The 15449-nt window shown below is 50.6% G+C and overlaps 1 protein-coding gene across 3 annotated transcripts in view; it reads right to left on the bottom strand.

Moving 5' to 3' along the window:
* Positions 1-10763: 10763 nt before the first annotated feature.
* VANGL1 (VANGL planar cell polarity protein 1) overlaps positions 10764-15449 on the bottom strand; it is a 246678-nt gene continuing 241992 nt past the window's right edge. For all 3 annotated transcript variants that reach the window (XM_075332746.1, XM_075332748.1, XM_075332749.1), the window contains one exon: positions 10764-11234. In XM_075332746.1, the coding sequence (XP_075188861.1) occupies positions 10959-11234 (276 nt within the window). In that variant the 3' untranslated portion in view covers positions 10764-10958. The remainder of the gene's footprint in view (positions 11235-15449) is intronic.

Here is a 15449-nt window from a genome sequence, read left to right as displayed (position 1 = left end):
CTCGTGCAGATCCTCCCTCTGCCGGGAGATTTCAGCAATTTCTGCATTCGGATCAATGTCCGTCTTACTGTGCGCAGACAGGAGAGAGTATCTGAAAATTACCGTATTAACAATTTCCTTCCTTCTTCTCCAGCTAAGGAGTGTCTTGGTAGGAGAACTCGAGACCCTGAACCTGAACCCATGCAGGTGGACGCTCTACAGAGACGGGTCAGTGACGCACGCAAGGAGCATCGACTGAAGGAAAATGTATGCTTCTATTGCGGTAAGTCAGGGCATAGCCTTACAAACTGCCCCAGCCGATCCCGTAAGACGACCGCAGCGGGCGTACACTGTGACTGCTGTGACAGGAGATCTGTCATATCTGAATCACGGGATCCAGAGAGATCAGCAGCTGTAGACATTGATTATTCAGACCTGAGCTCCGTTATTTCTGACTCCGATCCCCACATCAAAGCTGCAGTGTTTCAGGTTTCCTCAGCAGTGTCTCTGCCGAGACAAGGTTTCCTCAGCAGTGTCTCAGCCGAGACAAGGTTTCCTCAGCAGTGTCTCAGCCGAGACAAGGTTTCCTCAGCAGTGTCTCAGCCGAGACAAGGTTTCCTCAGCAGTGTCTCAGCCGAGCTGTAAGAAGAACTATTCTCATATATTTCTCTCCATCAAGCTCTGGGTTACACAGTCCGGGTGTCTAGCTCTGCGATGATGGGTGTCTAGCTCTGCGATGATGGGTGTCTAGCTCTGCTATGATGGGTGTCTAGCTCTGCTATGATGGGTGTCTAGCTCTGCTATGATGGGTGTCTAGCTCTGCTATGATGGGTGTCTAGCTCTGCTATGATGAGTGTCTAGCTCTGCGATGATGGGTGTCTAGCTCTGCTATGATGGGTGTCTAGCTCTGCTATGATGGGTGTCTAGCTCTGCGATGATGGGTGTCTAGCTCTGCTATGATGGGTGTCTAGCTCTGCTATGATGGGTGTCTAGCTCTGCTACGATGGTTGTCTAGCTCTGCGATGATGGGTGTCTAGCTCTGCTATGATGGGTGTCTAGCTCTGCTATGATGGGTGTCTAGCTCTGCTATGATGGGTGTCTAGCTCTGCTATGATGGGTGTCTAGCTCTGCTATGATGGGTGTCTAGCTCTGCGATGATGGGTGTCTAGCTCTGCTATGATGGGTGTCTAGCTCTGCGATGATGGGTGTCTAGCTCTGCGATGATGGGTGTCTAGCTCTGCTATGATGGGTGTCTAGCTCTACGATGATGGGTGTCTAGCTCTGCGATGATGGGTGTCTAGCTCTGCTATGATGGGTGTCTAGCTCTGCTATGATGGGTGTCTAGCTCTGCGATGATGGGTGTCTAGCTCTGCTACGATGGTTGTCTAGCTCTGCGATGATGGGTGTCTAGCTCTGCTATGATGGGTGTCTAGCTCTGCGATGATGGGTGTCTAGCTCTGCGATGATGGGTGTCTAGCTCTACGATGGGTGTCTAGCTCTGCGATGATGGGTGTCTAGCTCTGCGATGATGGGTGTCTAGCTCTGCGATGATGGGTGTCTAGCTCTGCGATGATGGGTGTCTAGCTCTGTGATGATGGGTGTCTAGCTAGCTCTGCGATGATGGGTGTCTAGCTCTGCGATGATGGGTGTCTAGCTCTGCTATGATGGGTGTCTAGCTCTACGATGGGTGTCTAGCTATGCTATGATTGATTCCGGATCAAGCGGCAATTTTATGGACATTTCCTTTGCCCAGAAACATGGGGTACGGTCTGTGAAGAAGGCTGCTCCTGTACAGATGGAGACTGTGGATGGTTCACTGTTAACCTCTGGACCAGTGGATCAGGAGACGGAGCCCCTGAAGGTCCTTCTGGTAACAATCATCAAGAGAGCCTGTCTCTTATGCTCATCTCTTCTCCCCATGTTCCCATCATCCTAGGATTGCCATGGCTGCCGGCTCAGAACCCTACAATAAACTGGGAAGCCAAGGAGCTGCATTCTCCGGAGAAGCAGAAGCAGATAAGTCCCGGGGTTTCAGTCCGTTCAGCCCCTAAGACCCCCACACACCAGTCTCCGAGCTACCAGCAATATACTGTGAGTATGCGGATGTGTGTGATAAGCGGAACGCTGACCGGCTCCCCCCCCACCGTCCCTATGACTGTCCAATTGAACTTTTACCTGGCGCTGAGATACCCTTTGACAAAATGTACCCCCTGGCTGGACCAGAGTTAAAAGCATTGAAGGACTATATAGATGAGAGTTTAGCCAAGGGCTTCATTCGCCGCTCTTCATCTCCTGCAGGAGCACCCATCTTTTTTGTGAGAAAGAAAGATGGCTCTCTGAGGCCCTGCATAGACTATCGGGAGCTCAACAAGGTCACAATCAGAAACCGCTTCCCACTGCCTTTCAGCCCGGAATTATTAGAGTTCAGCATGCAAAGATACTTTCTATATTGGATCTCCGTGGGGCTATAATGTGGTCGGTATTAGACCTGGGGATGACGGGGAGACGGCATTCAGGTCACGCTACGGACATTGTGAGTATCTAGTTATGCCGTGCGGCCTGTGGTAATGATATTTTCTATATTGGATCTCCGTGGGGCTATAATGTGGTCGGCATTAGACCTGGGGATGAAGGGGAGACGGCATTCAGGTCACGCTATGGACATTGTGAGTATCTAGCTATGCCGTGCGGCCTGTGGTAATGATACTTTCTATATTGGATCTCCGTGGGGCTATAATGTGGTCGGCATTAGACCTGGGGATGAAGGGGAGACGGCATTCAGGTCACGCTATGGACATTGTGAGTATCTAGCTATGCCGTGCGGCCTGTGGTAATGATACTTTCTATATTGGATCTCCGTGGGGCTATAATGTGGTCGGCATTAGACCTGGGGATGAAGGGGAGACGGCATTCAGGTCACGCTATGGACATTGTGAGTATCTAGCTATGCCGTGCGGCCTGTGGTAATGATACTTTCTATATTGGATCTCCGTGGGGCTATAATGTGGTCGGTATTAGACCTGGGGATGAATGGGAGACGGCATTCAGGTCACGCTACGGACATTGTGAGTATCTAGCTATGTCGTGCGGCCTGTGGTAATACTTTCTATATTGGATCTCCGTGGGGCTATAATTTGGTCGGCATTAGACCTGGGGATGACGGAGAGACGGCATTCAGGTCACGCTACGGACATTGTGAGTATCTAGCTATGCCGTGCGGCCTGTGGTAATGATACTTTCTATATTGGATCTCCGTGGGGCTATAATGTGGTCGGCATTAGACCTGGGGATGAAGGGGAGACGGCATTCAGGTCACGCTATGGACATTGTGAGTATCTAGCTATGCCGTGCGGCCTGTGGTAATGATACTTTCTATATTGGATCTCCGTGGGGCTATAATGTGGTCGGTATTAGACCTGGGGATGAAGGGGAGACGGCATTCAGGTCACGCTATGGACATTGTGAGTATCTAGCTATGCCGTGCGGCCTGTGGTAATGATACTTTCTATATTGGATCTCCGTGGGGCTATAATGTGGTCGGTATTAGACCTGGGGATGAATGGGAGACGGCATTCAGGTCACACTACGGACATTGTGAGTATCTAGCTATGCCGTGCGGCCTGTGGTAATGATACTTTCTATATTGGATCTCCGTGGGGCTATAATGTGGTCGGCATTAGACCTGGGGATGAAGGGGAGACGGCATTCAGGTCACGCTATGGACATTGTGAGTATCTAGCTATGTCGTGCGGCCTGTGGTAATGATACTTTCTATATTGGATCTCCGTGGGGCTATAATGTGGTCGGCATTAGACCTGGGGATGAAGGGGAGACGGCATTCAGGTCACGCTACGGACATTGTGAGTATCTAGTTATGCCGTGCGGCCTGTGGTAATGATACTTTCTATATTGGATCTCCGTGGGGCTATAATGTGGTCCGCATTAGACCTGGGGATGAAGGGGAGACGGCATTCAGGTCACGCTATGGACATTGTGAGTATCTAGCTATGCCGTGCGGCCTGTGGTAATGATATTTTCTATATTGGATCTCCGTGGGGCTATAATGTGGTCGGCATTAGACCTGGGGATGAAGGGGAGACGGCATTCAGGTCACGCTATGGACATTGTGAGTATCTAGCTATGTCGTGCGGCCTGTGGTAATGATATTTTCTATATTGGATCTCCGTGGGGCTATAATGTGGTCCGCATTAGACCTGGGGATGACGGGGAGACGGCATTCAGGTCACGCTACGGACATTGTGAGTATCTAGTTACGCCGTGCGGCCTGTGGTAATGATATTTTCTATATTGGATCTCCGTGGGGCTATAATGTGGTCGGCATTAGACCTGGGGATGAAGGGGAGACGGCATTCAGGTCACGCTATGGACATTGTGAGTATCTAGCTATGCCGTGCGGCCTGTGGTAATGATATTTTCTATATTGGATCTCCGTGGGGCTATAATGTGGTCCGCATTAGACCTGGGGATGAATGGGAGACGGCATTCAGGTCACGCTACGGACATTGTGAGTATCTAGCTATGCCGTGCGGCCTGTGGTAATGATATTTTCTATATTGGATCTCCGTGGGGCTATAATGTGGTCGGCATTAGACCTGGGGATGAAGGGGAGACGGCATTCAGGTCACGCTACGGACATTGTGAGTATCTAGCTATGCCGTGCGGCCTGTGGTAATGATATTTTCTATATTGGATCTCCGTGGGGCTATAATTTGGTCGGCATTAGACCTGGGGATGAAGGGGAGACGGCATTCAGGTCACGCTACGGACATTGTGAGTATCTAGCTATGTCGTGCGGCCTGTGGTAATGATATTTTCTATATTGGATCTCCGTGGGGCTATAATTTGGTCGGCATTAGACCTGGGGATGAAGGGGGGACGGCATTCAGGTCACGCTACGGACATTGTGAGTATCTAGCTATGCCGTGCGGCCTGTGGTAATGATATTTTCAGGGATCTCTTGGATACATTTGTGGTGATTTATCTGGATGATATTTTTTTTTTCTCTGGCATTTCGGCGCTTCCTTCTCCTTCTTCTTCTCCCCCCCCGAATAAGGAAGCATCGAAACGCCAGCGTCAGGGAGCGTCACGATCCTGTATCAGTGTCTGGTGCCTTTTGCAGCTATCAGGTAATGTGCCTGTGTGTACTTCTTTGCTTCCACCAGCGCTCCTGATACGGCGTCAGTGCACAGATCACTGGCTTTCATCTGCCGGTGTCTCTGATTAGGGTGTGGCGCCCTGGACAAGCCAGGACGTCACAGTACTACACCAACACACCCCACACCCCACACCCCGGTTAGGCACACCGAAGCCAAACACAAAATCCTTGTTGCCTCCCTCCAGGGGCTGATGTCCACACCAGGGGGTGGGCCAGGCGGTTGGTCCCACCCACCGAGGAGTTCACAGTCCTGGAGGCGGGAAAAGCAGAGCAGATTAGTTTGGAAGTGGAGAAGTGAGGTGGTAAAAGAGCAGTCTGAAGTTGGTCCGGGTGTGTGGCCCAGACGGAACAGCAAGGTTGGCAGACGGTAGTGACCGTCTGCAGGAGAGGCCTATTGGAGCTAGCCGTAAGGACCGTGGACGGGCGGTGGCCCGGCTTTACTGGACCGGTACGCAAAGAGAAGCCAGCACCAACCGACAGGGCTTACGGACCCCGACAAGGCTAGGAGTCGCCGTTGAATTTGTCAAATCCGTTAGCAAAGGGAATCTCCGGGGTTTCCCAGCAGCCAAGACCCGATTGAAGGCAACAGTCCAACCGTTAGAGGGAAACACAGTCACCGCCAAGGCTACAGTTCCCAGGGCCAGAGCCTGCGGGCAAAAGGGGCTCCCTCAGCACCCATCCAAGCTGGGGAGCGGGTTACCGGTGGGAACCCATTGGAACCATACACACTACACAGGTACAGGGAAGGGCAGTCACCATCAACCTGCCGGGAGGAGAACAGCCGCAGCCACCTGTGGGACCCGTCCATCCAGCCGTTTGTTTGACCAGAGACTCTGTGTGAATTACTGGCTGAGTGAGTACCACCGTGCCGTGCGGCACAGTGCTGCCCCCGCGACCCGGCACCTCACCAGGCCCCGTAACCCGCCTGCCAACCCCCCTACCCACGGAGGGGAGAACCAACATCTAAGCTGCTCCCTGTCACCGCTCCCGGGATCCCCGTCCAGAGCAGCGGTGGTGTCACTAACCTCACCACAACCGTGGGTGGCGTCACGGACAATATCCCTAAACCAAACCACCCCCTTTCACTCACGGGCGAGGAACGCCGCTCGAGTCACCGGGATCCGTCCCACCGCTCGAGCCACCACCGAGCAACAGCAGCAGCAGCCGGACCCGAGCAGTGGGTGAGCGCAGCGTCCCCTCCTCCGCCCGCGACAAGGGCATTCGGTCTATGCAGCAGTAATTATCATAGCGGCACCTGACAAGGCTGCAGACTTTACTAACCTCTTATCTGATTACAGGACTAATAGACTTGCATATCGTTATCCTCGTCACAGCCACTGTCCCTGGTATCAGTCGATAAGGGCTCTTTTGCTCTGATTTACCCCTTGTCCCAGAGTGCTAATGTCGCGGGCGGAGGGGTGGAAACGCCGCTCGTCTGGAATCGCTGGCGCTCGGGTCAGGTGCTTCTGCTCCTCGGTGGCTCGAGCACGGGGCCGGACCCGGGGCTCGAGCAGCGCCTCCTCGCCCACGAGTGAAAAGGGGAGGTTGGTGGTGGGATGTTTGGGGATGTCGGTCGTGACGCCACCCACGGGTTGTGGTGATGGTGGGCACCACCGCTGCTGGTGACGGGGGATCCCGGGAGCGATGGCGTAGAGCAGCTGAGGTGTTGACCCCTCCGTGGGTAGGGGCTGTTGGTCCCGGGGCCCCGGTTGGGGAGTAGGGAGGAGGTATAGGTGCAGGTGCCAAGGCGGGGAGGCAGCGTGGGCGCGGGTGCAACGTTGCGGTGCAGCGCAGTGCCGGATGGAACTGTTGTACTCACTCAGACACAGAAGGACAGATTCTCTGGTAAACCAAACAGCTGGATGGACGGGGCCCACAGCCGGCTGCGGTGTTATCACTCTCCCCGGACGGGTTGATGGCGGCTGTCGTTTTCCTGCACCTGTGTAAGTGTATTTGACTCCTATGGCTTGCCAGGGGTAGTCCGCTCCCCGGTGTGTATGTGTCGGGAGAGCCCGTTTGCCCGCAGGCGCTGGCCCTTGGATCTCTGGCCATTGGCAGTGGCACTTATCCGGACGGATTGGGCTGTTGCCTTCTGACGGGACTTGGGTGGGAATGAACCCCTGAGGTCCAGACCACAATCAGATAATTTGTCCTTTTCGGCAGCTCCTAGCCTGGTCGGGGTCTGAGTACCCTGCCTTGGTGCTTGGCTTCAATCTGCTCTCCGGTTCGGTACCGGCGGGCCACTGCCCGACCCCGGTCCTACGGTTCCGCTGACCTACACCAACTCCTGCAGACGGCCACCACCGTCTGCCGACCTTGCTGAACGTGCCTGGGCTCCAACCCAGACACCAACAGTTTTCACTCCTCTCACTTCCACTACCACAATCTCACTGTCTTTTCCCGCCTCCAGGCCTGTGAACTCCTCGGTGGGTGGGTTCAACCGCCTGGCTCCGCCCCACCTGGTGTGGACATCAGACCCTGGAGGGAGGCAACAAGGATTTGATTGACTGGTGTCACCTACCGGGGGGGGGGAAAGTGGGTGGTGTTAGTGTACTGTGACCCCTGGGGGTCCAGGGCGTCACACTAGTATATTACTGTACAATATATATAATCTCCTCCATCTTGAGAGTTTATAACTTGGGGCACCCCCCACCCCTCTTTTCTAAGTACTAGTGATACCATTAACATCCAGATTTTTTTTCCCTCCAGCCATCTATGGAGTTCTGGCTACTTTTGTAACCATTTAAACACCAATATCCTCAAACCTGTCCTCTCCGTTTATTTACTAACTCTACCTTGTGTGTTCCACCCTTCACTCTACATTCTGTGAGTTTCATGTATCAGTGACTGGGCCCCATATCCACTGATGAGTAGAGCCTTTCAGCATATGGCCTACGTAGAGTCCTATCTTTGATAGCAATTCCTACACACTTATACACAGCACATATATATATATATATATAATAATTTTTATACTGACCTCTCACTTTGATTGTTCAGTACCCATAATTCCTGCACACATCCGTGAATTGGTCCAGGATTTGTCTATTTGTACACTTGTCACTTTGTGATTAACTGACAGTGTACTTTACTAGTGCAAAAATCAGTGCAACGTTTCGACATAGAAAGAATGTCTTTGTCATGCTTCACAAAGACATTCTATGTCGAAATGTTGCACTGATTTTTGCACTCTGATGGAATGAAAAGAAGGAAGATTTTTCACTCAAGTGGACGCTGTCATTCTTGCTTTCTGCATGGTATGTGAAACCAAGTGATCCCTTGGTACTGGACGAGCGTCCCAATACCGCCAGTTTGGGTGTTTACACAGGCGGTCAGTGACTTTAGGTGCTTCAGTTGTTTGGTATTTGCAGGAGGAATGAGGTCTGGAAGCAGCCCCTGTGTGGAGCTAGGAAAAGTGGCAGTAAGGGCCTCAGGAATAGGCCAGCCGCTTGTGGGACCCGAAGTGGACCGGGAGAGGGTAGTGGCCCCCCGGTGCTGACTGTCGGGACCCAGTCTGGACCTGTGTACAAAACAGACACAGTTATCAGGCAGGAGAACAACACCTGAATTACACGCACGGGTGTGGGACCCGTCCTCACAGCAGCCGTGGGCACCAGCTACCAGCAATTTGGTTTACAAAAGACTCTGAGTATTTCTTCCATCTGCGTTCCTGACCCTCCACATCAATCCAGCTTCATCCAGCACCACGATAACCGAACTGTGAGTGTACTATTCCCTGCCACCACCACAACCCCCAACTGGGCCCCGGGACTACACCTCCCCTACCCGTGGAGGGGATCCCACCTTGCTGCCCCACACCATCAGTCCCGGGTACGGTCCCCAGAGGCAGCGGCGGTGCCACCATCTCATCACCGCAACCCACAGGTGATGTCACGGACAAACTCCCTTACCTAATCCCCTTTTTGTTGTGGAGCTTGGGATCACATACCGGGTCACGCCACCGTGATACTCACAGAAGTGACCCCTTGGCCCGGATCTGAGTACCCCCTATCCCTGGGCGACACATTTTCATATAACAACTCTCAGAACACCTCCACTAAACAGTCCCCTTTTTATGCTAATCTGGGCTATCACCCTAATATTCTTCCTCGCCTTCCCGTAGATTCGCCCTTACCAGCTGTGGCCGACAGGATCTCTTCGCTACAGCAGAATCTTGATCTTCTAAAAGAGAACCTGGGATCAGCTCAGGAAAGGTATAAGGAAAGGTATAAGAGAGCAGCTGATAAGTTTCGTGAGCCTGCACCAGCCTTCAAGGTAGGAGACTTGGTCTGGCCAGAAACCAGAAACCTTAAGTTGAGAATTCCATCATCTATATTGGGACAAAAGTACATTGGACCCTACAAGATCACTAAGATTGTAAGTGCTGAGGCTTGTCGTCTTCATCTGCCCAGAACTATGGGAATCCATCCTGCGTTTCTCTCCTAAAGGCAGCAATACCAATATATTACCCAATATATTTCCTAGACGTTCTCCTCCCCCTCCTGATCCAGTGTTATTTGATGGTCAGGAAGGATTTGTGGTGGAGAAGATCCTGGACTCCAGGTTGCACAGCATTCAGCCCCCGGCCTGCTTTCACCTTGATGACCCGGCCATTTTTTGTAATTCTGACCAGTGTCACTTTATGAGGGGACATCTCTGGAGCTTCAGCGGATCCCGGTGATTCTGAGACTGTTTTTTCGTGACATATTGTATTTCATGTTAATGGTAAATTTAGGACAATATTTTTTGTGTTTATTTGTGAAAAAATTGGAAATTTGGAGAAAATTTTGAAAATGATGCAATTTTCAAAGTTTGAATTTTTATGTTCTTAAACCAGCGAGACATGACCCAAAATAATAAATAACATTTCCCATTTGGTCTTCTTGGCTGTTCCTGCCTCTTTTGTCCTCTGGATCTGGTTGCTGGGTCACGATTGGTGCTGGTTCTGTCGCGTGTCCCGGTATCACCTCTAGACTGTGGTTTTTGCCTGTGTAAATCTTGATTCTGGTCCACTTTCCTCTCTAGGTGTTTCTGGGTCACCATTGGTGCTGGGTTCTGTCGCGTGTCCTGGTGTCACCTCTAGACTGTGGTTTTTGCCTGTGTAAATCTTGATTCTGGTCCACTTTCCTCTCTAGGTCTTTCTGGGTCACCATTGGTGCTGGTTCTGTCATGTGTCCCGGTATCACCTCTAGACTGTGGTTTTTGTCTGTGTAAATCTTGATTCTGGTCCACTTTCCTCTCTAGGTCTTTCTGGGTCACCATTGGTGCTGGTTCTGTCGCGTGTCCCGGTATCACCTCTAGACTGTGGTTTTTGTCTGTGTAAATCTTGATTCTGGTCCGGTTTCCTCTCTAGGTCTTTCTGGGTCACCATTGGTGCTGGTTCTGTCGCGTGTCCCGGTATCACCTCTAGACTGTGGTTTTTGCCTGTGTAAATCTTGATTCTGGTCCACTTTCCTCTCTAGGTGTTTCTGGGTTTCTTACCGGTTTGATGGTAGCCAAGTTCCTGGTTCCTGGGAGTCGGATTCCTTGCACCGGGCGCGTTACTTTGGCCGATTGGGGGCTGACGCTATGGATGGACAGAGGCAGGAGCTGCTCCAATATTTCCAAAAATGACCTTTAATATTAATACTGAGAAATCTGCTAATGTCACCGGACCGGCCTTATAATAGGACAGGACTTGGGACATTTGATGGGGGGTGGAGGCATTTGGCATAGAGTACAAGGCGGAATATAATAAAGGTGCGGCATATAATAAGGGATTATATATACACATGATAACAGTTGCAGTATATGCAGGTACACGTCACGCTGGAGATATGGTGGTGGCGTCCAGCGCCGGCGGATACAATTGCACTAGGAAGTGATGGGAGTTTGGTGGAATGAAGTTCTCACTGAGCGTCAGGCTGGGAATCTCGCGGATCGTGACCACCAGCTGGACCGCAGCGCTGCGCAGGCAGAACGTCAGCTCCGACTTCAGGCTTCGTGTGACTGACTCCTCGCTGACTAACGTCCACTCAGCGGGCTGAGCTCCGGGGTATTGACCGGACGGCCCCGGGCGCAGATACTGCTCCAGAAAAGCCTAGAAGATAAGAATCAGAGGAAGATATCAGTCACCAGGAGGAGAATGGCGCCTACCACCGCGGTCACGTCACCCATATCCACCCAGTGCAGATGCTGAGTGATAGTCATGGCGGGTACAAAGTCTGGCATGGTACACAGGGAAACTATAGATATATATATATATATAATATGCTGTGCACACTCTTGGCATTCTTTTGATGAGCTTCAAGAGGTAGTCACCGGAAACTGTCTTCACTTCACAGGTGCGCCCTGTCAGGTCTAATAAGTGGGATTTCTTGCTTTATAAATGGGGTTGGGGCCATCATTTGTGTTGTGCAGACGTCTGGTGGATACGCAGCTGATAGTCCTACTGAATAGACTTTTAGAATTTGTATTATGGCAAGAAAAAAGCAGCTAAGCAAAGAAAAACGAGTGGCCTTCATTACTTTAAGAAATGAAGCTCAGTCAGTCTGAAAATTGGGAAAACTTTGAAAGTGTCCCCAAGTGCAGTGGCAAAAACCATCAAATGCTACAAAGAAACTGGCTCACATGAGGACCGCCCCAGGAAAGGAAGACCAAGAGTCACCTCTGCTGCAGAGGATAAGTGTATCCAAGTCACCAGCCTCAGAAAACGCAGGTTAACAGCAGCTCAGATTAGAGACCAGGTCAATGCCACACAGAGTAGTTCTAGCAGCAGACACATCTCTAGAACAACTGTTAAGAGGAGACTTTGTGCAGCAGGCCTTCATGGTAAAATAGCTGCTAGGAAACCACTGCTAAGGACAGGCAACAAGCAGAAGAGACTTGTTTGGGCTAAAGAACACAAGGAATGGACATTAGACCAGTGGAAATCTGTGCTTTGGTCTGATGAGTCTAAATTTGAGATCTTTGGATCCAACCACGGTGTCTTTGTAGAAAAGGTGAACGGATGGACTCTACATGGCTGGTTCCTACCGTGAAGCATGGTGGAGGAGGTGTGATGGTGTGGGGGGGCTTTGCTGGTGACACTAATGGGGATTTATTCAAAATTGAAGGCATACTGAACCAGCATGGCTACCACAGCATCTTGCAGCGGCGTGCTATTCCATCCGGTTTGCGTTTAGTTGGACCATCATTTATTTTTCAACAGCACATTGACCCCAAACACACCTCCAGGCTGTGTAAGGGCTATCTAACTAAGGAGAGTCATGGGGTGCTACACCAGATGACCTGGCCTCCACAGTCACCAGACCTGAACCCAATCGAGATGGTTTGGGGTGAGCTGGACCGCAGAGTGAAGGCAAAAGGGCCAACAAGTGCTAAGCATCTCTGGGAACTCCTTCAAGACTGTTGGAAAACCATTTCCGGTGACTACCGCTTGAAGCTCATCAAGAGAATGCCAAGAATGTGCAAAGCAGTAATGAAAGCAAAAGGTGGCGACTGTGAAGAACCTAGAATATAAGACATATTTTCAGTTGTGTCACACTTTTTTGGTAAGTATTTCACTCCACATGTGATAATTCATAGTTTTGATGCCTTCAATGTGAATCTACAATTTTCAGAGTCATGAAAATAAAGAAAACTCTTGGAATGAGAAGGTGTGTCCAAACTTTTGGTCAGTACTGTATGTGTGTATGTATATATATATATATATATATATATATATATATATATATATATATATACACATATATACATACATACATACATACATTTACAGATGTATCTACAATCATGATTGAAAGTGCTGGCACCGTTGAGATTGTTCTAGAAGATGAAGTGTTCCTCCTGACAGTTGTTGCGGGTGCGCACATTTTGTCAGACTCCCTGATTTCCTTTGTGTGTTTTGGAAAAGCACAAAAAATGAGTTAAAATAATGCAAATTAGACTTAGAATTTCACACAAAACCCCCAAAATGGTCCAAACAAAAATGTTAGCACCTTTCCAAAATTGTGGGTAAACTCCTTTGTTTCCAGCATTTGATGCTCGTTCAGACTCCCCTGTGACAAGTAACAGGTGTGGGCAATATGGAAATAACCCCTGAAACCAGAACAGAAAGAGAAGAAGAGAACTGAGGACTGGAGAACCAAAATTGTTGAAGAATATCAACAACTATACAGCTCCCTCTGCCTCTTTCCTCCTGTGTGATGTAGTACAGCTGTATACAGCTCCCTCTGCCTCTTTCCTCCTGTGTGATGTAGTACAGCTGTATACAGCTCCCTCTGCCTCTTTCCTCCTGTGTGATGCAGTACAGCTGTATACAGCTCCCTCTGCCTCTTTCCTCCTGTGTGATGTAGTACAGCTGTATACAGCTCCCTCTGCCTCTTTCCTCCTGTGTGATGTAGTACAGCTGTATACGGCTCCCTCTGCCTCTTTCCTCCTGTGTGATGCAGTACAGCTGTATACGGCTCCCTCTGCCTCTTTCCTCCTGTGTGATGTAGTACAGCTGTATACAGCTCCCTCTGCCTCTTTCCTCCTGTGTGATGTAGTACAGCTGTATACAGCTCCCTCTGCCTCTTTCCTCCTGTGTGATGCAGTACAGCTGTATACAGCTCCCTCTGCCTCTTTCCTCCTGTGTGATGTAGTACAGCTGTATACGGCTCCTTCTGCCTCTTTGCTCCTGTGTGATGTAGTACAGCTGTATACAGCTCCCTCTGCCTCTTTCCTCCTGTGTGATGTAGTACAGCTGTATATGGCTCCTTCTGCCTCTTTCCTCCTGTGTGATGTAGTACAGCTGTATACAGCTCCCTCTGCCTCTTTCCTCCTGTGTGATGTACTACAGCTGTATACAGCTCCCTCTGCCTCTTTCCTCCTGTGTGATGTAGTACAGCTGTATACAGCTCCCTCTGCCTCTTTCCTCCTGTGTGATGTAGTACAGCTGTATACAGCTCCCTCTGCCTCTTTCCTCCTGTGTGATGTAGTACAGCTGTATACAGCTCCCTCTGCCTCTTTCCTCCTGTGTGATGTACTACAGCTGTATACAGCTCCCTCTGCCTCTTTCCTCCTGTGTGATGTAGTACAGCTGTATACAGCTCCCTCTGCCTCTTTCCTCCTGTGTGATGTAGTACAGCTGTATACAGCTCCCTCTGCCTCTTTCCTCCTGTGTGATGTAGTACAGCTGTATACAGCTCCCTCTGCCTCTTTCCTCCTGTGTGATGTAGTACAGCTGTATACGGCTCCCTCTGCTTCTTTCCTCCTGTGTGATGTAGTACAGCTGTATACGGCTCCCTCTGCCTCTTTCCTCCTGTGTGATGTACTACAGCTGTATACGGCTCCCTCTGCCTCTTTGCTCCTGTGTGATGTGGTACAGCTGTATACGGCTCCTTCTGCCTCTTTCCTCCTGTGTGATGCGGTACAGCTGTATACGGCTCCCTCTGGCTCTTTCCTCCTGTGTGATGTAGTACAGCTGTATACAGCTCCCTCTGCCTCTTTCCTCCTGTGTGATGTAGTACAGCTGTATACGGCTCCCTCTGCCTCTTTGCTCCTGTGTGATGCAGTACAGCTGTATATGGCTCCCTCTGCCTCTTTCCTCCTGTGTGATGTAGTACAGCTGTATACGGCTCCCTCTGGCTCTTTCCTCCTGTGTGATGTAGTACAGCTGTATACAGCTCCCTCTGCCTCTTTCCTCCTGTGTGATGTAGTACAGCTGTATACGGCTCCCTCTGGCTCTTTCCTCCTGTGTGATGCAGTACAGCTGTATACAGCTCCCTCTGCCTCTTTCCTCCTGTGTGATGTAGTACAGCTGTATACGGCTCCCTCTGGCTCTTTCCTCCTGTGTGATGTAGTACACCTGTATACAGCTCCCTCTGCCTCTTTCCTCCTGTGTGATGTAGTATAGCTGTATACGGCTCCTTCTGCCTCTTTCCTCCTGTGTGATGTGGTACAGCTGTATACGGCTCCCTCTGCCTCTTTCCTCCTGTGTGATGCAGTACAGCTGTATACGGCTCCCTCTGCCTCTTTGCTCCTGTGTGATGCAGTACAGCTGTATACGGCTCCCTCTGGCTCTTTCCTCCTGTGTGATGTAGTACAGCTGTATACGGCTCCCTCTGGCTCTTTCCTCCTGTGTGATGTAGTACAGCTGTATACGGCTCCCTCTGCCTCTTTCCTCCTGTGTGATGTAGTACAGCTGTATACAGCTCCCTCTGCCTCTTTCCTCCTGTGTGATGCAGTACAGCTGTATACAGCTCCCTCTGCCTCTTTCCTCCTGTGTGATGTAGTACAGCTGTATACGGCTCCTTCTGTCTCTTTGCTCCTG

This window comes from Anomaloglossus baeobatrachus, chromosome 2, assembly GCF_048569485.1.
Source record: "Anomaloglossus baeobatrachus isolate aAnoBae1 chromosome 2, aAnoBae1.hap1, whole genome shotgun sequence".
NCBI lineage: Eukaryota > Metazoa > Chordata > Amphibia > Anura > Aromobatidae > Anomaloglossus > Anomaloglossus baeobatrachus.
The sequence above is the reverse complement of the archived record's forward strand: the minus strand, read 5'-3'. Positions and strand labels throughout refer to the sequence as shown.